At 36.4% G+C, this 25,302-nt stretch overlaps 2 protein-coding genes across 8 annotated transcripts in view; one reads left to right on the forward strand and one right to left on the reverse strand.

The window, feature by feature from the left end:
- The first annotated feature begins 478 nt into the window (after positions 1-478).
- On the forward strand, positions 479-15,910 carry LOC123517943 (WW domain-binding protein 11-like). 7 transcript variants are annotated; one of them, XM_045278422.1, is made up of 10 exons: positions 479-911; positions 4,685-4,786; positions 6,292-6,592; positions 8,334-8,452; positions 12,737-12,893; positions 13,314-13,445; positions 13,916-14,056; positions 14,529-14,630; positions 15,463-15,539; positions 15,686-15,910. In XM_045278422.1, exons 2-10 carry the CDS (start codon positions 4,760-4,762, stop codon positions 15,776-15,778), a joined length of 1,149 nt encoding a protein of 382 aa, XP_045134357.1. In that variant the 5' UTR covers positions 479-911; positions 4,685-4,759; the 3' UTR covers positions 15,779-15,910. The 7 variants fall into 7 exon arrangements, with proteins under 7 accessions (XP_045134357.1, XP_045134358.1, XP_045134359.1 ...); XM_045278423.1 differs by lacking the exon at positions 479-911 and adding an exon at positions 2,862-3,100 and having other exon boundaries at positions 15,689-15,905; XM_045278418.1 differs by lacking the exon at positions 479-911 and adding an exon at positions 2,865-3,100.
- Positions 15,911-19,718: 3,808 nt separating this feature from the next.
- The window catches only part of LOC123517944 (eukaryotic translation initiation factor 4 gamma-like), a 48,027-nt gene continuing 42,443 nt past the window's right edge, over positions 19,719-25,302 (reverse strand). The window contains exons 3-6 of the mRNA XM_045278425.1: positions 24,917-24,957; positions 23,435-23,821; positions 22,928-23,044; positions 19,719-21,129 (exon numbers count right to left, since the gene is read on the reverse strand). Of these exons, the coding sequence (XP_045134360.1) occupies positions 21,085-21,129; positions 22,928-23,044; positions 23,435-23,821; positions 24,917-24,957 (590 nt within the window). The 3' untranslated portion in view covers positions 19,719-21,084. The remainder of the gene's footprint in view (positions 21,130-22,927; positions 23,045-23,434; positions 23,822-24,916; positions 24,958-25,302) is intronic.

A 25,302-nucleotide genomic window follows, 5' to 3' on the forward strand; every position in this document is an offset into this window, starting at 1 on the left:
TGTCATTGGTTATTGGATTATGAGTGAAGCAATAAGGACAGAGTTAACTCATTTGGCTAGGATTCATAATTTCATTAATTATCAAAATTGAAGGTGAGAGCAAATATTATTTTGTTCAGAGTAAGGGATTGAACCTGTGCATGAGTCTTCTCTGATGCTTCTGCTGGTGCTCTCCCATTCTATGCATGACTGCTTTGGTCATTCTTTGTCAGTATTCAGATTTTTCAACATACTTTCCAAGCTCTTTCAGTAAACTCTTCGTTCTCTCTCTCTCTCTCTCTCTCTCTCTCTCTCTCTCTCTCTCTCTCTCTCTCTCTCTCTCTCTCTCTCTCTCTCTCTCTCTCTCTCTCTCTCTCTCTCTCTCTCTCTCTCTCTCTCTCTCTTCTCTCTCTCTCTCTCTCTCTTTATTTTTTACTCAATTCATATTGTATTTATTCTGTATTGTCAGAAGCTTCAGGAGGGCTACTAAAAACTATCTTTGACATCATAAATTGTAGTCAGGTATATGCATTTTACAAATCTATTTACATTCTATAGTTGTTTAATCCATGCATTTATATGTAAATGTAGTGAGGTGGTGTGATGAAGCTGAGTCTGCTGTAGCAGGTGGTTACACATTTTTGTGTAGCTTGGAAGGCAGATCTCCATCCCGGGGAAAGGGATGATGATTTGGTCATCCGTGATGGCAGCAGCATGGATGGCATGGCTGAGTCCAGGGTTGGTGGAGTGCAATCAGGTGCGGGACATGCTGCTTGTGAGTCTTATAGATGACTCACAGTCCTGCCACATCACGACACAGCTGTAGGGGCCGCATGACAGGAGACGGGTGGTCAGGTGGTGCCTTCAGACATATCAAGTGTGCTAAATGCTGAATATTGTCAAGATGGCCTAAAACAGGGCAGGACAACCAGGTGAGAGGGTGAGAGGGACATACTCGATGAAGGGACAGACTGGAATTGCACTCACACACACACACTCTCTCTCTCTCTCTTTCTCTCTCTCTCTCTCTCTCTCTCTCTCTCTCTCTCTCTCTCTCTCTCTCTCTCTCTCTCTCTCTCTCTCTCTCTCTCTCTCTCTCTCTCTCTCTCTCTCTCTCTCTCTCTCTCTCTCTCTCTCTCTCTCTCTCTCTCATAGGAATGATAAGCATGGAAGTACCAGAAGTGTAACTTATCACGTATGAAGAAGTTACAGGATTTGTGTTATCAAAAGTACATATCAAGGTCTTTCAGTAGGCTCCCCTTCATCTCTCTCTCTCTCTCTCTCTCTCTCTCTCTCTCTCTCTCTCTCTCTCTCTCTCTCTCTCTCTCTCTCTCTCTCTCTCTCTCTCTCTCTCTCTCTCTCTCTCTCTCTCTCTCTCTCTCTCTCTCTCTCTCTCTCTCTCTCTCTCTCTCTCTCTCTCTCTCTCTCTCTCTCTCTCTCTCTCTCTCTCTCTCTCTCTCTCTCCACAGGATAGCTCCTTTGATTTCTTGAAGTAGTTGGGTAGCAATGATGAATATACTATAGACAGTGCACTCTAAAGCTAACCATCTATCTGTATAGTGTTGGCGACTCTCTCTCTCTCTCTCTCTCTCTCTCTCTCTCTCTCTCTCTCTCTCTCTCTCTCTCTCTCTCTCTCTCTCTCTCTCTCTCTCTCTCTCTCTCTCTCTCTCTCGAAAATTTTATCACTAGAATTATAATGAAAATACTCTTAAGGACCTTCAGTAATTTACATTTCAGTCTGTTGAGGGCAGAGACAAGTTGTGAAATGTGGAAATACTAGGTACTCTCTCCCTGTTAGACTCTGTACTTGTCTTCTTTTAAAAGGACGTGTATGGATGTCTTCTATGTCTGGTGTAGTTTCAGATTTTTTTGCTTTTTTTTTTGTGTGTGTGGAAGACAGCTCGTGTTTCATATATTTGTTTATTATTATTATTATTATTATTATTATTATTATTATTATTATCATTATTATTATTATTATTACTATTATTATTATCATTATTATTATTATTATTATTATTATTATTATTATTATTATTATTATTATTATTATTACTACTACTACTACTATTTTCATTATTATTATTTTTACTTGTTGCTTTTTTTTTCTGATGCTCTTGTATTTCTTTTGAGTTTTAAGTCAATAATGGTGTGTGTGTGTGTGTGTGTGTGTGTGTGTGTGTGTGTGTGTGTGTGTGTACTATCAAATCTCTCTCTCTCTCTCTCTCTCACACACACACACACACATGATAACTAATTCCCGTGCCGAATAGACAGGATATGACCGTAGACAGGAAATCACGTCATTGTGGCCGCAACAAAATTAAAAGAACCTTTGCCATTTCAAGCTGACTGACAAGAAAATTAATAGTGCGGAGCGAGCAACATTCTAGCTTGTATAATTATATGGGTTCAGCTGCTTTGTAAAGTAAATGCGTCTTGACGAAAAAGCGTTGCGAGATATGAACGGAGAATATAGTTGAAAAGTTATGCTCAGCAAGCATACTGCATTTATATTACCTTATTTATCTTACAAATCTCGACTGTTAGGTTTTTTCAGAGAATTCTATATAACCTTAAGTCCTTGCTGTAGTGTAGGCACTTATACTGACGATAAATATACTGGTTTTTGTGTGAGCTGACTAGTTTTTTGCGCATGAACCTTGGTCTGCATGTATATGCTCAAACATATCAGCTCCTATTCGCGTACTTTTAACACGCTATGGTAAAACTTTCAAGGGTTTTGAAGCTTGCATTTAAGTCTCTAGTGGTAGTTTAACATTCATTCTGCATCATGAATGGAAAACAACCCATGAAAACTTGACTGTTAATCCGTGGGACGGTGGGACCTTTAAAAAGCAACGCAGACAGAACAAAATGCTTAAAAATACGGACGCTTGTGTTAGCGCGTGTGGCAACCCTGTGCTCTCTCAGTCTCACTTGTCTGACTCACTTCCACACGTGTACTTATTGGAGTGTGTTATGCTATCCTTGCTGTGTCAATTCTGCATAAGAGCTTGATACGTCTTGAAGATTTTTTTTTTTTTTATAGACGTGGTTAACAGAACAGAATAGAAGATAAGCACTGACACACACGATCACCATGGAACCAGGAAGTAAGGTACGTGAGTTGTCTTTGAGCTAAATATAACACTGGGTCGCTCTAACTGCATAACTTTGTGTCTTATCTACGTACTCGGTTTGACTACCCTCAGATTCCGTGGAGTGCAATAAGAAGGGAACATGACAAGTTATTGACGGCGGCTTTAGTGACAGAATGTGCTTATCGTTTAATCATGTAGCTAATCTCTCCTCCCTCCCCCTTAATCCTCTTTATCATGTGACACTTAGAACCAAACAACAAGGCACAAGATTAAAGTAAAATCAAGAAATGAGAAACGCATGTTAGTAATTTAATGACAAGTTTTCGTCGTTATATTATTTATTCGATTGATTTTCTATTTTTCCTTTTCACGTTCTCGAAAGTTTTGTTAGCTTGCTCTTTGTGTAACGTAATTTCTTTTCATATTATTTTCCTATTTCATCATGGTCTTCCCGCTGTAAGCCAGCCAGCCAGCTCGTCAGCAGCAGTAAAAGCAGCTGATCGTGTGTAAGCAGCTGATCGTGTGTAAACAAGCACGCTACGCTGCTCGCCTATCCCTCGGCCCTCGCTCCTCGCTTTGCCACATCTGTAACACCATAACCCCTTCAGTACTGGAGCATATTTTTAACATGAGTTTTAGGTATGATTAGGCGATTTTGCCTACATTAGGAAGAGTCTATGGAAGTTAGGAGGTTAAGGGTTTTCACCACTTTAATCCCCTCATAAGTTTCTGAAGCTGTATAAAATCGCCAAATAGTAAGCAGAACAAATATGAAGACGTGCCATGGTACTGAAGAGGTAAACATCGTCCACGCATTCTGATTGAACACTGACCCTTTTGTCACACACTTTAACAGTACTAGTAAAAACACAGGGTTGATGTTTACTATTAATCCTTGTCAGTAACTCGTGACACTACTTCGTGTGTCAGTATGCTCATGGTACACTTTATACTTGTGAAATTTTTATCACGCGGTCAGCTATTATTGACCTGTATTGATGCTTTTCAGGGCACATTTCATCAAAGTTATATTAGGTTTAGATTAGGTTAGATTATGTCTAGGGTTAGGTTAGGTCAGGTTTGCTTAAATTGTTTATTGTAGTTTAGTTGGTTGGCAAAACCAATATAGATCAAATTTCGTATTTCCCTAAAAATTCTCCTAAGCAAACCTTAGTACCAGCTCTGGTACTTTGGAAAAAAATCAACGGTCACTCATTTTGCTGAGGTTTAAATGTCTGTTCATTAGTAAGAGAGCTGGAATTCCCGAGATTATAATTAGTTCTTTAATTTCTCTAAGCGGGTGACTGCATGGCAGGACAAAAACCCTCTCATTCCAGTCCCTGCATTTCTTTCAGTGTTCTCTAATCCTTTCATTTCTTCGCACACCATGACACTGTATTCCCTTTTTCATGGAGTTCATCATCATGTAAGTCATATCATCCAGACTCACATACTGAATACCTCATGTGTCATTCCATTTCCCATATTGTTAACTAATTTATACTAGCAGTATTTTATCAAATTAAGGATAAATGTCGTTAGAAATTATCAGTGTTTGCAAATATCCTTTAATTCATCTCCATATCTTAATTTGATTGCAGTGAGCTGTAACCCAACCAAGAGTGATCATTCTCAGCATCTGGGTTGAGCTGAAGAATTCACGGACTTGGTTCAAAATGCCTACCTTCATGGACACTAATTTTGTAAGAGAACTTATGTGAAATTAGTTGTTGCCAGAAACGAGTAAAGAAACTTAATGAAAATTGATAGCCAGTGAGGGAGAAGTAATTGTCTGGGTAGATAGTGAAATTAAATAAAAAATTGCTTATCTTGATAATTGTATACTTATCTTAGTAGTGGCATAGAAACAAGGAAGATAAAGCTTATTCAGATAGTTTATCATATATAGTTGCTTAATCAGACGCAAGCGAGATCTTTTCTTGAAGATATCAATGTTGTCATATTTAGATGCATTATTTTAGCAGATGATTCCTGATAATTGTTATCCTTACATTAGAACATGTTTCTCTTATGAGTCTTAGGTAGAGTCTTGTATCAAACCACACCACCATCTCTGTGCGCCATGCCCAATGCTAACATTTAGGCCCACATATCACTCAAACTTCAATGACTTTTTGTTGATCACTGAACTTTAGTTGCATACATCAACCTAGTGTTCATTAGATGTGAAGTATGTTTGGTAGACAAACAATCTATATCTACATCTATTATTCATTATGTTATGATTTATTGTAATGTTTAGAAAAACCGGCTCGTATCCATTATTATTTATATCAGTTATCTCAGATTATTCTCTCCTGAAAGGTGGTGAGCCTAAGGGAAACTAACCTCTCAAGGCAGGGCAAGCCTTGTACAAATGGGACAATTTCTGTAATTCTTTTTTTAATTTATATATATATATATATATATATATATATATATATATATATATATATATATATATATATATATATATATATATATATATACCACTGTTAATTATAAATCATGATTACAAAAAAAAAGTTTAGTTTATTATAAATTTCTAGTGTATTGCTATGATCTTAAATAATCAATATGCAACAAATTATACACAATGCACATGATTACAAAACAGAATCGTTACTTTCTTAGTTATGGAATTTTTACATCCTTAGGTTAACACAAGTAACTCAAAAATTAAGCATGCATTAAAATGAATATACATATATAATTCGAGCTTCCACCTATTCCAGTATGATATCTTGGAAAAGGCTAGCACTAGCACTGTTAATTATAAATCAAATAAGAATATGCTTTTATTTATAATAATGCAAAGTGCCTAACTATATATATATACATATATATATATATATATATATATATATATATATATATATATATATATATATATATATATATATATATATATATATTTATTTATTTATTTATTTATTTATTTATTTATTTATTTATGTATTTATTTATTTATTTATTTATTTATTTGTTTATTTATTTATTTATTTATTTATTTATTTTTTTTTTACAGCATACTCTGTGGAATGTGACTGGCTTCAGGTAAATCAGCAGGAAAATTTTTTTGGTGTTTTTTATGCAGATGAATCTTGTCAGGAGGGTCAACAATTGGTAGAAAAAGCCTGCTCAGTGTGCTGCTTTCCTTAGAGAAACAATCACAGAAAGAGATTTCCAATAAATGTTCTTTTTTCAGGTTCCGTATGGTTCCCCAACAGCTCCCCCTGCACACCACTTTGAGCCTCAGCCACCCTACCCTGGCCCTCCACCACCACCTCCATATGACACTGCAGGAACTTTTTCATATGGATTCCAATCTCCTCCTCCACCATATTCAGGCAACACTACCCCAGGCTACTACCAGGCATATTCACCTACTGCTCCTGGTCCTTATGTACCTCCACCTGCTGCACCTGGCCCATACGTTTCACCGCCCATGCCACCAGGAAGTTATGGCCTGTACCCAGACCTCACACAGCTGCAGCAGCCACCACAAGGTACGGTGCTGTTTGCCAGTGCCTTCACCACACTTGACCATGAGCTTACCTTGAATACTGTAAACCTTTGTACTCTGCTTCTTTTCATTGGTAACTGTCTTAACCAGGGTTCTGTGAATAGAAGCACCGTCTTAAAAAGAAAAAATAGTATTTAGATGGAGGATATATAAAGAAAAGTAAGTTGAGACTTTATGGTTATGAAATGTTGTCCCTGCCATACTTATTTTTTAACTGAATTTTCCAGTGTTCTGTGTGTGTTAATGCCTTTGAGAAAAACAATTACACATGTCTAAAATGATGTTATGGTGGAAGTAAGAACATTAGATGGATTATATATGCCCATGATAAGCCAACACATAAGATGGATAATTTTCCTTAGAGTAAATACAGTAATACCTCGAAATACGATTGCCCCAACATGCGATTTTTTTTATATACGACGAAAAATTTCATATAATTTACGCCTTGAAATACAACAATATTTTTAAGATACGAATAGCCTTCGGTAGGTGGCGCAGCAGTCACTCGGCTACCCATGTCCGCGTTGTGTATCATTGTTCATCCTCTGTGCATGTATGCATCTATGCTCCTGAGTAGTGTGTATTTTTTCTTAAGTTTTGTGAACTCAAGACCCTGTGATCATGGGTCCCAGAAGTAAAAGTTTGGCGAGTAACACACAAAATAGCCTGTATTCACATACTGATTACACTTAGAAATTCAATAAATGAGTGAGTACAAATGATGTTCTGCCCACAAGCAACTCTTCCTTTTTGCAATGCAAAAAACCAGAAGTCTCTAGATGTCATGGTTACCAAAATATCACAGGTTGAATGAGGTAGTATCATCGGTTTACGTGGCCTTGCGTCCGATCGGGTTCAGCAACGTTGGTTAGAGTGAGAGAAAACGGGCCCCTTGTATTCTCTCTCTCTCTCTCTCTCTCTCTCTCTCTCTCTCTCTCTCTCTCTCTCTCTCTCTCTCTCTCTCTCTCTCTCTCTCCTGTTCTGATACCACTCTCATTCAAAAGTTGTCTCCCCGTAACATGGCGAGAGACCAGAGGTATAGAAGTAAGGCGCGCGGGAGAGGTGGCAGAATCAGAGACAGTGAAATCACTGTTGCTCCTACCATTCATCGTTGGTGACACAGTGATGTAGAGCATATGTTTACTCCTGATGAGTGTTGCCAGCTCACAAGCAAAGAAAACGGGAGGAAAATAGCCAAAATATAGCCATAAAAAGCCTAAACGTCTATCGACATGCCCCGAGTCTTGCGTGATGAACATCTATCAATGTGTCCTGAGTTTTGTGGGTTAAGTTGTTATTTTGGGCAATATAGTACATTTATATCATGCATACAATAAACATTGTATTTATTTTATATCAAATCTATATTTGGTTGGTATTTAAAGCATGTTATTTTGGGGGCCGGGGTAAATTCATATCATAAGAACGAATTAATTCTATTTCCATTAATTTCTATGGGAAAAATTGATTTGATATACAATTTTTTTGATATACAACGAGCATCACGGAATGAATTAAAATTGTATGTTGAGGTACCACTGTATTTATTTCATCATTTACTTATATTTGCCTGATGTTTGTGTATTTCTTATATGATTTGTTAATTCTGTGCTGTTCACTCTCCATCTCTTTAATAGTATAATAGTAATTTCAACAGTGCTTCTTATTTTCACACTTCACATAACACTTCTGCTGAACATTATGTACTTGGTGTGTTTCAGCACCTGCACCATATGGCAGCAGTGGCGGCACAACCAGTCCTCCAGTCCCTGCTCGTCCTGCTCCTCCTCCACCGGGCCAGGGTGGTCTCACAACACCAGATGGATGCTCACCAACTCAAGTAAGATGCATTTGCTCACTGCCTGTGCCCTACCAAATAAATCATTATGTCATTGTTTTATAATTGTGAAGTGTGTATGTGTAAATGAGGTTAAAGATCAAGATTATATTTGCAACTAAGAAAACTTTGAAATGTATAGGATTTTGTGAAGATTTTCCTTGATATATGTAGTAGTGACAGAGGTGGAAGTAGTTGTATGTGGGAAGACTGAGGAAGACCTGAAGGTAGTGAGTAAAGGAAGGCATAAGAAGGATGAATGATATATGAGAAGAGATTTTCCATGACCATGTTAAAGTGGGAGAGACTCACAGTTCACCCAGTCTAGTAAGGGAAAACAAGGACATAGAATGAACAATGATAATATGTGTAGTAGTGTATGTGGGAACCCTAAGCTTGGCCCTCCTGTGATATATGTTATACTCCTGTCTCTCACCTCCTTGAAGGGTGGCTGTTGAAACCTTGAAGGAATGACAATAGAAGCATAAAGAAAGCTGCAAGAAAATAGTAGCTCTTCATGTGGCATGCCCTGTACAAAGTGTGCCAATCTATTTATGTGATTCAAATCTGTAAATTTCTGTGTAATATTCTTTTCAAGCTCCCTATTGACTCAATACTAATAATTTAATTCGCAAGTGTATTCCAGTCATCTATTGGTAAACCAGTTCTTTCCTATCTCTTGTTAAGATCCAATTGTATCAAGCTTAATTCTTGACTTATGCTTAATAACTGAATATCAGAAAATAAGGATACATAAGAATGAAATAGAAGTTGGAAGTGTGAAAGGTTAGAGTGTGTTTGGATATGTTTGTGTATGTCAGAGAGAGAGAGAGAGAGAGAGAGAGAGAGAGAGAGATAACTGAAGTGTTTAAAGTTGATATGATTAATCAGGTAATTGGTTGGTGATATCATGGTAATTGAAATGAGAGAGAGAGAGAGAGAGAGAGAGAGAGAGAGAGAGAGAGAGAGAGAGAGAGAGAGAGGACCAGAGTTGATGGGTTTGTTAATTGACTGATTGACTATTAGATTAAGTGAAAACAACAGCAGACTAAACAAGAGCAAATGGAAACTTTTCTTTCTATGGCTGCCCTATTAAGCAAAGGTCTCAGGAACAGACAACAGATTCTCTTTTACAAAACTAGATGATGCATGATGTTCACTATGTATCATGAGGTATGCATGGACAATATATTCCCTACAATGTATTCACTTGTACGATACTGGATATTCTTTGTACTTGTAACTAGGGATGTACCGATGCATCGGTATCGGTATCGGAATCGGCAGTATCGGCCCATTTTTTGGGTATCGGTACCGGCTTATTTTATGCTGATACTTCCGATACCTAAAAGGAATTTACTACTTAGTGATATATTCGATATAAGATATTGATGATACCAAATTAATATAATACGGCATATTAAGTTTCCGTGGTGATTACCGTATGTCATAGAATACTGTTTTCTGTGGTAATAAGCCACAGCCTCTAAATTGGACGTGTATGAAATGCGTGTAGGGTGAACTCCGGCATCCTGTCACACGGTTGGTCATGAGTCACCACGCATTCTCACTGTCTCTCAGTCAGATACTGCTCCTCCACCCACACAAAGTTCACACAGATGAAAAGCTTATGTTTTTGAACTGTAATCTAAGAATGTCAAACTTCAGATATGTATTGAGAATCCAACAAAATGATTTATATATATATATATATATATATATATATATATATATATATATATATATATATATATATATATATATATATATATATATATATATATATATAGTTAGGCATTTTGCATTATTGTAAATAACAGCATATTCTTATTTGATTTATAATTAACAGTGCTAGTGCTAGCCTTTTCCAAGATATCATACTGGAATAGGTGGAAGCTCGAATTATATATGTATATTAATTTTAATGCAAGTTTAATTTTTGAGTTACTTGTGTTAACCTAAGGATGTAAAAATTCCATAACTAAGAAAGTAACGATTCTGTTTTGTAATCATGTGCATTGTGTATAATTTGTTGCATATTAATTATTTAAGATCATAGCAATACACTAGAAATTTAGAATAAACTAAACTTTTTCTATTTAATTGAAAAAATTAGGTGAAAACTCGTTTTTTTGAATTAGTCTACTAATATCTAATGAATTAATATCAAAGGATGTCAGACTTAATTAAAGAGAAACATACACAACAAAATGAGTTTCTTTTGCTTATATTTTTGTCTTTTACAATTTTAGTAATTTTAAAAATATTTTTTATCGTCAAAATATCGTCAATAAAATCAATAATGAAAATGCAGAAGACCAAATGGTCGCTAAAGGAGTAAGAAGTAAGAATTTAAAATAACTGACAAGAATCAGAAGACTGAGAAGATATTAATTACAATTACTGAGTAATTTACCTTTGCAAATTGCTTCAAAAAGCTTCTAGAATTGCTCCTATTTCACAAACGTTCTCAGAAGGACTTACAACATCCCCAAAACAAAGCCTCTCATCTGATAACGCTCGCCGTCCACCAACTCATCCTGGTGTCCAGTGCAGTATTCACTATAAGTAGTAGTATCGGTATCGGTGGTATCGGTTTTGGTAGTAGTATCGGTATCGGCCAAATTAGGTGGTATCGGTATCGGTATCGGAATCGGCCAAAATTCTGGTATCGGTACATCTCTACTTGTAACACCTCAGTTATCATCTTTATTCTTACTCTGCTAAACTTCCCTATTTCTCTTCATATATTTTGATGGCATATGAGTCTCCTACTTTTTTGTACCTGTAGATGATATTGTTTTGTAATGATCACTTCTCGCCAAGTCTTCCTCCACATCCCATCTCCTCAGTCTTTCCACTGGTCTCCTTTCAACTTCCTCCAACACTGACACTTTTCTTTGGATACATGGCCCTTCTCTCCTCTCATCACCTCAGTGGCAAGGCTATTTCATATGACTTGTACTTTTTGTGTATAGCTCATATCTGCTTCACTTTTAAGAGTCAGTTCTTTATATTATCATGATCAGTAATTGAAAGTTTATATAACTAAACCATAGACTTTTTATGATATGGTATCGGGGTTTTGTAGCATTTTTTTAGTAATCCAGGATATTTCTTAATGGATACTCAATTTTTAATGGTGTAAATATGTGTAAGAAATGTATTTTACTTACATTTGTTTTATGATATACATAATGCACTCATGAGAGTGTACTAGTAGTGGTAGCAGGAGTGGGAGGAGGAGGGCAATTAAGAAACCCCAAATTTTTATCTTGGATCTGCCACTGTACAACATCATACATATATTTATAGCTATCTTATGCTTCCTATTTTCTTTAGGGTTGATAATGAGTGTGTGGTACTGTAAGAACCAGCAGTGAACAGAGGAGATTCTTTCACTCTCAGACTCATTTTACTGGGAACTTTTCTATGTCTTGTGGAGCATCTGGAAAGGAAGGGGAAAGTTTTTCTATATTATAGTGTCTAGTGTTCTTTATATCCTTATGTCCTCATACATTTTGTATGCATTTTCTATGTAAGAGAGAACTGCTAAGGGCAAAAAACCATATTAGAAAAAAAGGCCCACAGGAATTGCAGTCTCCATAAAAGATTAGAAAGAATTAGTCAAAAGAGTGGGGCAAATATCTTGACACCTCTCTCTTAAAAGAAGTTAAGTCATAGGAAGATGGAAATACAGAAGCAGGTAGGGAGTTCCAGAATTTACCAGAGAAAGGTATGAATGATTGAGAGTACTGGTTAACTCTTGTATTAGAGGGTTGGACAGAATAGTGATGAGAGGAAGAAGAAAGCCTTGTGCAGCGAGGCCACAAGAGGAGCGGAGGCATGCAGTTAGCAAGATCAGTAGAACAGTTATCATGAAAATAGTAATAAAAGATAGAAAGAGATGTACCTTTCAGTGGTGAGAAAGAGGCTGAAGACAGTCAGTCAGAGGAGGAGAGTTGATGAGACAAAAAGCTTTTGATTCCACCCTATCTGATAAAGCTGTATGAGTGGAAACCCGGCAAACATGCAAAGATTACTCCATACAAGGACGGATAAGGCCTTTGTACAGAGTTAGCAGTTGGAGGGGTGAAAAAAACAGGCAGAGACACTGCAGAATGCCTAACTTCATAGAAGCTGTTAAAAATGTGTCTTTAGTCAGATTGTCTGACTTTTGTCATATTCTGCACACATTTCTATCATATTGCCATCTTCTCTTCTGATTAATAAATGTAAAAAGGGAATTTGACTGACATCTTTAAGTAAGTGACTATTTTATTTCAGACAAGTTCCTTTGCTCACCTGAAGGAAGGGGAGACACCAGCCGGCCATGTGGTTCAGTGGCGGGGAGGAGATGGTTTGCAGATCTTCTTCTTACAGCAAGAAGGGCATGTGGTTTCTCCCAAAAGACCTCTCATCATGACCATCTACAAGAGAATATGTATGTAGTCCCTTTTCTTTTTCCAATCTTTTAATTGTTAATGACAGTATGACACCAACTACGTGATTAATTTCCTAACAATCTTGATTTGATAAGATTACAATTACTGGCACTAGAAGTACTGAATTATCTTTTAGTATACTTTTCTTCTGTTTTGTGACTTCTAGATTCTCATTCTTTTTGCATTACTGGCACTAGAAGTACTGAATTATCTTTTAGTATACTTTTCTTCTGTTTTGTGACTTCTAGATTCTCATTCTTTTTGCATTCCATGATAGGACATGGCAGTTCAGATGAAATGTAATTGCTGTTTATATGAAATTTGGATTAGATGGAGTGTGTGTGTTGGGCACTATCAACATATGGTTTAAAAAAGTGATGTATTGAATAATCAAAACCAAATACTTTCTGTTTCAACAGGTTCTCCAGGGAATTCCGAGGGTATGGTGGAGGTGCATGGCTGCTGGCGGCTCAGGCTTGTGGCTGGAACCACTCCCATTCTGCACACTTCTCCTGATTGTTACACCTTCATGGATACTTCAACCAATCCTAGTAAGTTCTTTGTATCTTTAGTTATTGCCTTCTGTTAGTGTGAGGTGGTGTAAAAAGGATAAAGATTAGAAAGAAGGAATTAATCCATCAAAAGACTCCACAATTTTAACCTGTATTCCATCTCAGTGTTGGGTGGTCATATCATGAAAGTGTGTAAGTTCATCTAGATCATCAAATAAAGGAAAAATAGTAATTTGTATAGGATAATTCTGATCTTGTGTATCCAACATATACAGTGGTGTTTTGTACCAAGTGATTGTATAGTGATAAGATAGAAACAGTCTTGAGTTTCATAACTCATGAAAAAAGCCAGTGTTGGCATTTGTGACGAATGTCCTTATTTTTCTTAATAGTGTTGGATAGCTTATGAGTTCTTCCCATCTTTTGTGGTCATAGGTGATCTCTTCCCTGATATTTGTTCTACTCATGTCTTCCTCCTCATGTTGTAAAAACCCTCTATTTACTTACAGGCCGTGTAGTGATTCTACAGATGTCAACACAGTTGACGAAGAAAATGAGTGAGGATCTTCTGGATCTACTGACTGAGTTGACTGATCTACGAAATGAAGAAGGCGGTGTGGTAGAGAAGGTGACAACAGGTGTTGCTACAGGTATGCAGATTAGAAACACTCCCTATTTCTGTATATGTTGTGTGTACGATTGAGACTATATGAAAATGTCATGTCTTGGTCACTTGTTGCTGCACTGAACATTGATTATAGTGAAAATTCGGTGTTCACATTGTTTCCATATGTTATCTTAGTGTATTGAAGGTAGTATTATTTGTTGTATTTTTGTATATTATTTTTATTTTTTCCATGATGGAAGTCAAGTTATTTAAGTTTTCTGTGTTTTATAATCCGGGTTAGGATTGAATCTGTTTGAAGTTTTTTTCCTTTGATAGTAAAATTATCAATATTTTGTGACATTTAAAGAAAATATAACATTTACAGTTTGGATGATATTGTGTCATCTTATGAGAAAGGTGGAAAGAATTTGAAATACTGTATCAAATTCTGGAAGAAAATTTTTATTGCAAATAGTTATGTTTCATTCTATGCAAATCATTGTTTATCATTTCAGTGTATGATGATTTGACCCATAAACTGAACACTGTTGTGAAAGACACTGTCCCAAATGCACATAAGAGCACCAAGTGGCTGAGGAAGGGGACAGGATCACTAGGTAAGATATGGCATAGTAAAATTCAAAAGTCAAGTTGCATACCACACTCTCCCTCTTTTTCTCTGTTATTAAAGTTATCCCTCAATGTAAAGCATCTGATCTACTGGTAACCTTCATTTCTTGGGTCTTGCAAGATTGTCAGCAGATCAGAGGACTTTTGATTGAGGGAAACACTAAACACAATGAAAGTGAGTGTGATACATTCATCAACCTTTGGTCATGGCTGTACTTTATATTCCTTCATTATTGACCTTAGCAAAAAGAAAGGATCATAGAGCTGCCTTTAAATACTTGTACAGTGTACTGTATACAGTACAGTTGCTACTCCATCATCATCATTTCATTTCATGCTCTCTCTCTCTCTCTCTCTCTCTCTCTCTCTCTCTCTCTCTCTCTCTCTCTCTCTCTCTCTCTCTCTCTCTCTCTCTCTCTCTCTCTCTCTCTCTCTCTCTCTCTCTCTCTCTCTCTCTCTCTCTCTCTCTCTCTCTCTCTCTCTCTCTCTCTCTCTCTCTTCTGTGTACAGGAGACAGCTTACGAGTCTCTCCCACCTGTATCACAAATTATCTCTTCTCTCATGCTCATCCTTCTCATTTCTTCCTCCAGACATGCTGTTCCCAGCTCTTCTTTAGCCTTCCCACTGATCTTCGAATCTTCCAACTACCTCCAACTCTACTGTGTTTCCTCTCACTTGATATGCTCATACCTTTTTTATCTTTATCTCAGCATGTTCAACACATTTTTCACTCCACACACTTCATCACCTTTTAAGACACTATAATTCTATGGTAACAGTCTTTTAATATAATTTTATTTTCCTTTACTCTCTTGCCAGTGAGAATTGGAGGCAATCTGGTTTCTCGAGGAATTCATCTTGTTGCTGATCACATTCCTGCCAATGACAAACCACAGGTATGTTATTACCTTACCGTGAAACTTGAGTGTACCATTATGTGTCTCTGGTGTGCATTACTACAGGCTTTGGGGTTATGAACACTATTTACACTGACCTAAAGACCTAAATGACCTAAAGAAAACAATATTTTTTTTGCTTTTAGCAGGAAGAATCTCCTGCCCATGCAGAACTCCTGACTCGCCTCAAGATGTACAAGAAATGTGTGGAGGAGAACAGCATCACCTATGTAAACTGAAATTATTCTGTTGCGGGAAACATGGCTGTGAAAAGGAACACCCACTGCTCTCAATAACAGTACGATAATTGAAAGAATACTTAACACACTTTCTACTTAAGCCTCAAGAGGCTAACAAAATTATATATATATATATATATATATATATATATATATATATATATATATATATATATATATATATATATATATATATATATATATATATATATATATATATATATATATAAACTGTAGTCTTGTTCTTGTTCTTCACTTCATTGTAAAGAAGCCAATATTATAATTAATGACTGAATGGTATTCTAAAGGTATTATTAAAAAGATTTTAGAGCTAACTTTTACTTTATTGACAATACTACTTCTGGAAATAGAAATGCATCACAACTAACATGTAGTAAGTAATGACATACAGCAATAGAAACTCTAAAGGTTGTTCACTATTTTAGCACATTATACTTACTCTGTTGATCTTTTAATCCACCAGTGGAGGGCATTACTTTGAATTGAACCAAAACTAAACTAAATATTTTTTTTTTTCAAGTCAGCATAAAAGTTTCATTGTTATTGAATTTCTATGCCAAAGCTTATATTGATGCCAAAGAATCAGTTTGTGCCTGTCACTTTTCACAAGGAATGGAAAGTGTTCTGAAATCCTTAGAAATAAAAGGCCTGGAGCTTTCAAACCAGACTCAAATTGACCTTGCTCCTGTGTAATGTAATAGATGAGTATATTATGAAGGTGTAAAGAAAAAGTTTAGTCCAACAATAATCACAAACAACTCATCAGAACTTGTGTTGACTTACGGGATATTTCATGAATATAATTTGGTGGGTAGTGATGGCATACAGTATGTGGAACTTTGGGATGCTGATTGCAGATTGTGATGGTTGTGAATTATCATTTGTACGAGATTCTTTTATTTTTAGCTTTAAATCTTGCTCCTACCAGCATCTCAGTGTCCAAGATCCAGGCATTGTTTTTCTATGCTATTAAGAATGTTTCTTACCTATTTGCCTATTTGTTGTATTTAGAATCCAATGATTCTAACAGCCTCATTTTGTTTAATTCATTCAGCACAGGAGACCATTAATATGAGACCATTAGTATCCTCATTCTCCTTGATTGTCCATGCACTAACATTCAACTTGTTCATCTCTAGGAAACATACTTTAAAAATCATCTTTGAGGCAAGATTTACATTTTCAGGGATAAAATCTGAGTGATGAAGCTCATGAAAAATCACTCAGACCTTCGTGTCTTGTCACTACTTCACCTCTGGCACTTGGCAAGAACTTTTACAAAAATATTTATTTTGAGGATAACTTTTATTTTTGAGTAATGCTTGTGATACATTACAGACCAGCTTGACTGACAAATTTTTGTATAGGATTGAAAGATGAAATTACGCTCTGCAGATTTCATTTTGTTTTTATTTTTTTGTTTATTTTGTTGACTACTTACTTTCTGATGTTGGAAGTAAGATGTTATTTTTATTTTGTTCTTTGGCAATTGTTATGGGTGAAATTGTAAGAGAAAATGTGTGCATCTGTCTTGCCTGAGGAGGTCCCTTTTGTGGGGATGTTGGCTTGGTATGTAGACTATTTTCTCTCCATCAGGAGAGACTGGATCCTCTGCCATAGTGTCCAGGAGTCAGGCATACCCTATGCTGTGCAAGGCTTGAAGACTCAGATCCATAGATGAGTCTTACATAATTTTTTTTGCAAATGAAATGTTTTAATGACATGGCTTAGTTTTTTTATTATTATATTTTATGCTGTGCAGGTTTCATAGTAGATGATTGTATTACAGTTTTGCAGCAAGACTCAAGAGTAGTGTGTTATGTTGTTTCACTATTGATTACTTTACTAATGGTTTGTATCTTCTCTGTTCTCATTAAACATAACTTGTATTTCACTGGTATTATGGAGTCTTGCTGATTAACTAACCTTATGAGTGATAGCTGTAAGGTTAGCCATATGAAACATTTGATTCTTAAGTTACTACAGAAACATGTTGCTAATTATGCAATTTTCCGAGGAGTCATTTGATATCTGTTTTTAATTTATTACTTGTCAGTTCAGTAAGATCGATTAGTACCTGTGCCTTGTAGTTTAGTATTTATTGTGTTTAGTGACAGTGAGTATTGTATATATTTATCTAATTTTAGCCAATATATTTATGTTCCTATTTCAGCCACATAATAGAAACATGGTAACTAGTACGAGTATTCATAATGTGATAAGATGCATTATATTATTGGTATTGTATCTATTGAATTTTCTTTTTAAGAATTTTTTAAAAGTGTTCCCCAAGATCTCTTACACAGGGACTGCCATGTGTAGGCCTGATGGCCTCCTACATCTTCCTTAAATTTCTGATGTTCTTACCATTTGTCGTGAGTTTGTGATATCTATATTGCTAAGTGTTGTTTCATATGCCTGACTGTCTGTCACATTTTTGTCAGCAGTGAGGACAAATATATATATATATATATATATATATATATATATATATATATATATATATATATATATATATATATATATATATATATATATATATATATATATATATATATATATATATATATATATATATATATATATATATATATATATATATATATATATATATATATATATAAGATCTCATTTAAATGCAGAATGGTTGGGAAGCTTTTCTTGAAAGTTTAGAAATTTCTCAGCAGAAAGTATACTATTAGAGATGTCGTTTGTCTGACATTCTGGTATGTTTCCAGAATATTCCCTTACTCAGAAACTATACATTTTGTGTGAGCAGCACAGTCTCTGCTGTTTTTCTTTTGACAGTTAGTATATTTTCTTTTGTGTCATTTATACAAGCTTACCATTATGAAATTATGTTTAAGGGAGCCTATTTATATATATATATATATATATATATATATATATATATATATATATATATATATATATATATATATATATATATATATATATATATATATATGTATAATGTATAAAGGGCAGATGAGAGAAGGTCAGCATGAGCTGCAGTCAGACATTATGAGTTGGAGCCTTGTATTTTGAGCCTTATGAAACATAATCATAGAAGAATAAACCCAAGAAGTTCCACACTGCATTTCTTTCTCCATGGCTCAGTTCATGGCTCATATTCCCAGACATTGAAATCTCGTTAGGATTAATTTGAAAGATTAGTCAAGTTCTCAGGGATGCTTTTTTCTATTAATGCAGAATCCTTTGTCAATGTATTGTGATAATAATGCAAAAATACTCTTAAAAATCTTAATGACATCAACTTGCAACAACTTAGTAGTAATGAAGCCACATCCTGTAATCCCATAGACTATCCTATTGCTTTAATATCATAATTCTTAAATGTATATCACTTCACATTTTTTTTTTTTTTTTCTGATTACCAGAATGAGTGATGTCATGGTAACTTATCTTATAATCTGGTTTTTCTTACAGTCTTAGTCATCCTCTTTTAGGAATGGTGGTGAGACTTTTGTCTTGGACATGTCAAAAGCTTCTGACAGAGTCTGGCTATGATTTCCAGACTACCTTTCTATGGCTTCTATACTTCTCTTTGTGACCTCATGTTTCCTTTCTGAGCATACTGTTGCTGCTGTGGTTGACAGTCACAGTTCTCCTAAGTCAAATAACATTGGTGTTACTCAGGGTTCTTATCCCACAGTTTATGGTAGTTGTTTCTGACTGTTTGGTGACCACACCTCAAGAAATCTTCATATTATAATTGTGTAGCTTTTGGCTGGTTCCCCTCCTACACACACAAAAAGGAAAAAAATAAAGAAAGTAAAGTATGTCCTATAATATAACACTTGCAAAAGGATTTCCAGCAGCAAATATATTTTAGCTCATGTTCATTTCAGTCTTTTGAGTAGCTCTATACGTATGAGGATTATTGTTAACAATGCAATATAGATACTTATTTTATTTACATATACAATATTTCTATTTTTTCCATTTCCTCTATTGTAAGAAGGAAAGAAAATGTTACATTATTACCCCTTTAGTCCCCCCTTCCCTCCCCAGCCTACATTGTTGTACAGTCCACAGTGGTGCTGGAGTAAGAAAATATAATATGGTATATACAAGTATGACCAATGACATTAGCAATTTGTTCATGGTGAGCCTGGATATGGGTAACTATAGTATTAGGTGACAGCTGGCTTTGGTTCAGGGACACTGTGTTTCAGCTCAACCAGCCACTGAACACCAGTTATTTCTATTATTGTATAGCCATGGTTTAAATCACTGTCATCTGGGAATGTTGATGTTGCATTCATCCCAGAATACATCTGAACTATATTCTAGCAAGGTGGTCAGCAGCTGCCCTGTGGGAGCCTACCATGGTATGTATCTGTCAGTGGAATGAATGGTATATTTGCAATTATACTTATTTCAGGATGACTTTTAAGAGATTAGAGTGGTTGGTGTGGTCTTAGCTATCCAATACACTTTCATTATGATGCATTAATTCAAGAGCTTTTATTACCTGTTTAAGATGTATTACTGTATGTCATACTTTTTGACCTGGTGCATTGTGTATGGCATACACATGCATATATCCACATTTAAAATCACATTCAGTCTTAATTAATGAGAAATATGTTCAGCTTCAGTCTTGTGCTTCTTGCTGATTAAAAAAAAACAGATCCAGTATTGCCAAACCTGGCAAGATGTAGTGAAGGAAGAGGAGGAGGAATGGAAGAGTTTAGAGGATAATGTATAAAACATTATGGTTCAAGAGTATTAGACACAATAATACATTCATCACTCTGTTGTAGAGAACAGAGGAGGAGCACCATGTATGTGTGTGGCATATAACTATGTATATAAACATTACACAAACGGACACATTATTGAAACATTTTTCCTTACACATGAATCCTTCATCAAATAGGGAGCTGTCTGTACATGACTCAATCCCTACCTCACAAACATACCTACAAGAGTCAGTCTTTCTCACACACACACACACACACACACACACACACACACACACACACACACATGTACATATATGAACCATTCTTTCTCTCACACACATAACACAGGCACAGTTTTGGATCACCAGCAAATCACCTCCATTTAATTTAACTGTCATTTCATAAATCAACACACAACTTTCAGCACAGGACAGCTTGTGTAGTGGTGATCTGGTGTGCTGACTGCTGTTGTGTGGTGTGTGTTGCTTGGCATGGTTCAGAGGTTAGTGTTGTAGCTGGTGTTGCTTGAGGCACGTGGCTTCAGGGCGTTAGTTTCTAGTCATCAGTGGTGACTCAGAACACTGGAAGGTCCCTCAGGTTTGGGAATTCTGTTGTCACCTAAAGAAAGATAAAGTCCTCTTAATTTTTTTCCTAAGAACTTCTACTGTTTTTTTTTTCTATGCATCAAGGACATGAAGAATGAGTTAAAATAGAACTAATCAATGTGTCATTACATATCTAAAAGATGTAGAAAATTGGCCAATAATTCCAAACAATATAGCGTTCCAAACTGCACTTGCAGAAAGGAGTACGTAATACTCCGCTTACCGAACATTCGTTTAACGAATTTCCGGTTTAACGTACTAAATAAAGTTAGACCAAAAATCCGCATAACGTACAACCACATCCGTTTTAGCGAATTTTCTGGGTTTGAATTTGCCGGGTGAGGGACCGAACGCGATAGTTTCGCTGTGATTGGCTGGCTCTCTGCCTCTGTCTCTAGCGCTCCTGGAGCTGGATCCAAGATTCTTTAACAACGTCAGAGCAACCTCTTGCAGCGAAATGGCATCTATAAACGCTTGGAGGGACGGTGGCAAGGTTGCTTTCAGGTTGCTCTGAGGTTGCTGGGAACACCACCTCTGGAGGTGGTGTTATTGTCTTATATATGCATTTATGTTCACAAAACAACATTTCTATTAGCTTTTTACAAACCTTGCCCCAAGAAAGGATTGTTTTGTAATGCATAAAGTGAAATCTTACATGGAATACCAAAAAATAAAGCAGAGAGATGAGCCACAGACGAAGCGGAGACTCGCAGCCACTCGGCCGCTTCTTCTTCTTGTGACCCTTTTGCTTGCGTGTTACTTTCATCATGATGTTTATGTTTTCACTCCTCTATTGTCTGTTATAATGGATATCATATCTTAGTATTCATATACGCTCATGCCATGAGGATAACCTTGACTCCGTGGCACTGAGTGATAGTGAATTACTAATGAAATACCGCGGTATTTCATTAATAATTCACTATCACTCAGTGCCACGGAGTCGAGGTTATCCTCATGGCATGAGCGTATATGAATACTAAGATATGATATCCATTATAGCAGGCAATAGAGGAGTGGAAACAAATATCATGGGGAAAGACAACACGCAGGCTAAAAGGGTCACAAGAAGAAGAAGCGGCCGAGTCGCCGAGTCTCCCTCTGTGGCTCATCTCATCTCTGCTTTATTTTTTGGTATTCCATGTAAGATTTCACTTTATGCATTACAAAACAATCCTTTCTTGGGGCAAGGTTTGTAAAAAGCTAATAGAAATGTTGTTTTGTGAACATAAATGCGAGAATGTGAGAGAATTTGTACGTAGCTCCTCTAACTTCCAATGACTCATATGACATCATAAAAGTAGTGGTAAACCGGTGGCCCAATATGCTGCCAAAAGTATATATAATTTTTTTCTTTTAACACATGTGGTATGTTGGGGACCAGCCCAGAACGCATCCCCCCTATTTCCATTATTTCTTATGGGAAAATTACATCCGATTAACGAATTTTCGCTCTACGAACAGCTTTGACACCCCCTATCCTGTTCGTTAAGCGGAGTATTACTGTATTACCGTAATTGAAATAATACTAGTGAGAAACAAATAAGATCTGAAGACACTATGTGGAAAAAGACATGAATACAAAGACATTTCTGAAACTCAACTGATTCAGGAATTAAAATTGTGCCATACCCAGCTTTAGAGCATTTAGGAAATGCTAAGAAAGCTGATTTGAATTTTCCATGAGAGGCTTTCACTGGAACCCCTGTCAGGACATTTATGAAAATGTGAGCCTGACACTTTCCCAGTTAGACCAATGCTCCAGAGATTTTTGGTAAAGCTTGACTATCTTTCCACTACAGTTGCATTACCTCATTCTCAGGCTCAGGCTCTGTCACAGTCATATCGTCTTGAATTTCCGTGTTGTGCACCATCTCATTCTCATCTTGGAAGGTCTCGGTGGCAGTCTCCTCCTCACCTTCCATCATCTGTAAAAGGAAAGTGAAAACTGGAGGATCTTTTTTCAATTTTAGTTAAGCAGTTAAGGTCATGCGATCCAAATGAGAGAAAACTTTCAATGATACATTTTCATTGGTATTGCTCCTGGCATGGTATTGATTAGGCACTGATAAGAGAATAATGAAGATACAGTGATTCATTTCTAATATTGTGTGCATGTGGCAGAGTTAATTCAGTTTATCATGGAACTATTATTGTTCTGTGGTTCGTATATCAATTGGATGAACAGAAATATGAAGCATGTGAATGGACTTGTATCATATGGTAGTTAATGTTTACTGTGGAACTGTTAATATTACTTGTCTTTCTTAGTATTAACTAAAGACTAAAGATAGAATTAGGAAGCCATGCAAACTCACTGGCATTATCTCTGTAGCACTAACTGGCTCCTCTTTATCATCGGCAACTGCTAAGGTGTCTTCCATCATCATCTCATCCTCAATGATGGGCTCTGTGGTTCCTTGGTCTTGAGGAACAGAGTCTGCCTCAACCTCTGCCATGGGCTCAGGTTGCAGTGTTGTCTCGTCCTCCATATCAGCCATCGGTTCCAAAGTTGTCATGGGAACCTTCTTGGGCTCAGAGGGCGGGACTGTAGTAGTAGTGGTGGTGGATGTGGTGGTGGTGGTAGTGGTGGTGGTAATCACTGGTTTTGTTTCAGGCATCAGTGGTGTGGTCATGTGTCCCCCCACGGTGCTCGGCGTCTCAGTTTTCTCCATGTTAGGCTGAAGCATGTTGGGCCGGAAAGCCTGATTAAGAGGGAAGTTCATCATTAACCCTTTCACTGCCAGACAAACGTTTTCATTAGTTGTATGTAACTTTTTGGAACACTTTTTTGTGGCATACATTATTGAAATAGTGTGTAGTGTAAAAAGACAAGATCAACTTTATTCGTTCCATGTTTTTTTGTTTCCTGCGCTCCCATTCCAGCAATTTTTTACATGAATTCAAGTTTATGAAAAAATTATCATAGCTGGAAAAAGGATTAATTGCTAGATTCTACGATTTCTGTACTGGGGAAAAGTTTTAGCCAATCTTCCCATCTTATCTCTGCCAGCCATCTATCTCTATTTCAATCCAACCCCACCACCACCCCTCGGCGGCTCGCTCTTGACTAATAGTGAAGCAGAAGATTCGCGAGTCATTCATTAAAATTGACAATTCTTTTCACTACATCATCGTTTTTAATAACTCTAGTAAGGAGCCGCGAGTGTCACGAGGGAATCTGCAGAGAAAACAACTATGAGTAAACTATCCACTATTTTTTGTGTCAAACTTTACCAATAGAGGGCTCAGAGAAGGAGCTCGCGGTGAGGGTGAGACAAGCAAAAATACAAAATATCCCGTTTGTGTGGCCATTTTGACAAACAATGGATTGAAAAGATGGCAGGCAGCTCCACATTTTAGTATAGAGTGCTTAATTTTTGTGGCGTCATTGTTGGACAGTTAATGAAGACGGCCCAGTGTTGATTTACGTAAGGACCAACAGTCATTCCCATCTAGAAATTCATCCAACCCATTGCATCACTAATAATCTATCGAGTCTATTCCATTCATCTGCTCTACTAGTCTACTTATGAAATAGTTATATTATTACGTGTTTATCTTTTTACAGTCTTACATATATTATCCTTGGCTGATGTGGAGAGTACTATACCATACTCCATTGCCATCTTCTCCCATACACTACCTACATTTTATTCGTATGCTTCATTTTATCATATCCTTTCACTCTTCCTCCCCTAATATGTAATTGACAAAAGCCTAGTAAGAGCCAACGGGACAGCTGATTCTCTTCTTCTATGTTTTCTCTTCCTACGCCTCCTCACTTTCGCTTTACTCACCTGCATGATGGGAGAATCTTCCTTCAGCATTGGGAGTCGACCTGTAAGAGAAAGAAAAATAAGTTGAGGGGGTGACTATGGTCGATATTTTATTTTTTTCAGCTTTGATGTGTGTGTGTGTGTGTGTGTGTGTGTGTGTGTGTGTGTGTGTGTGTGTACTGTAGTGTTTTGTGTACTTTTCTTATTTATCTATTTATTTGATTTTTTTTTTATTATTGGAATTTTTATAATAAACAAAAAGATTATGTTGATATATTGGAGTTCTTTGCTCTTGTATTTATTTAGATGGAGTAATTATATACGTAGAAGTTAAAAAGCGAAACACACACACACACACACACACACACACACACACACACACTGGATCTTTCTTTCTTTCTCTCTCT

The sequence above is a fragment of the Portunus trituberculatus genome, chromosome 43 (assembly GCF_017591435.1).
Source record: "Portunus trituberculatus isolate SZX2019 chromosome 43, ASM1759143v1, whole genome shotgun sequence".
NCBI classification, from domain to species: Eukaryota; Metazoa; Arthropoda; class Malacostraca; order Decapoda; family Portunidae; genus Portunus; species Portunus trituberculatus.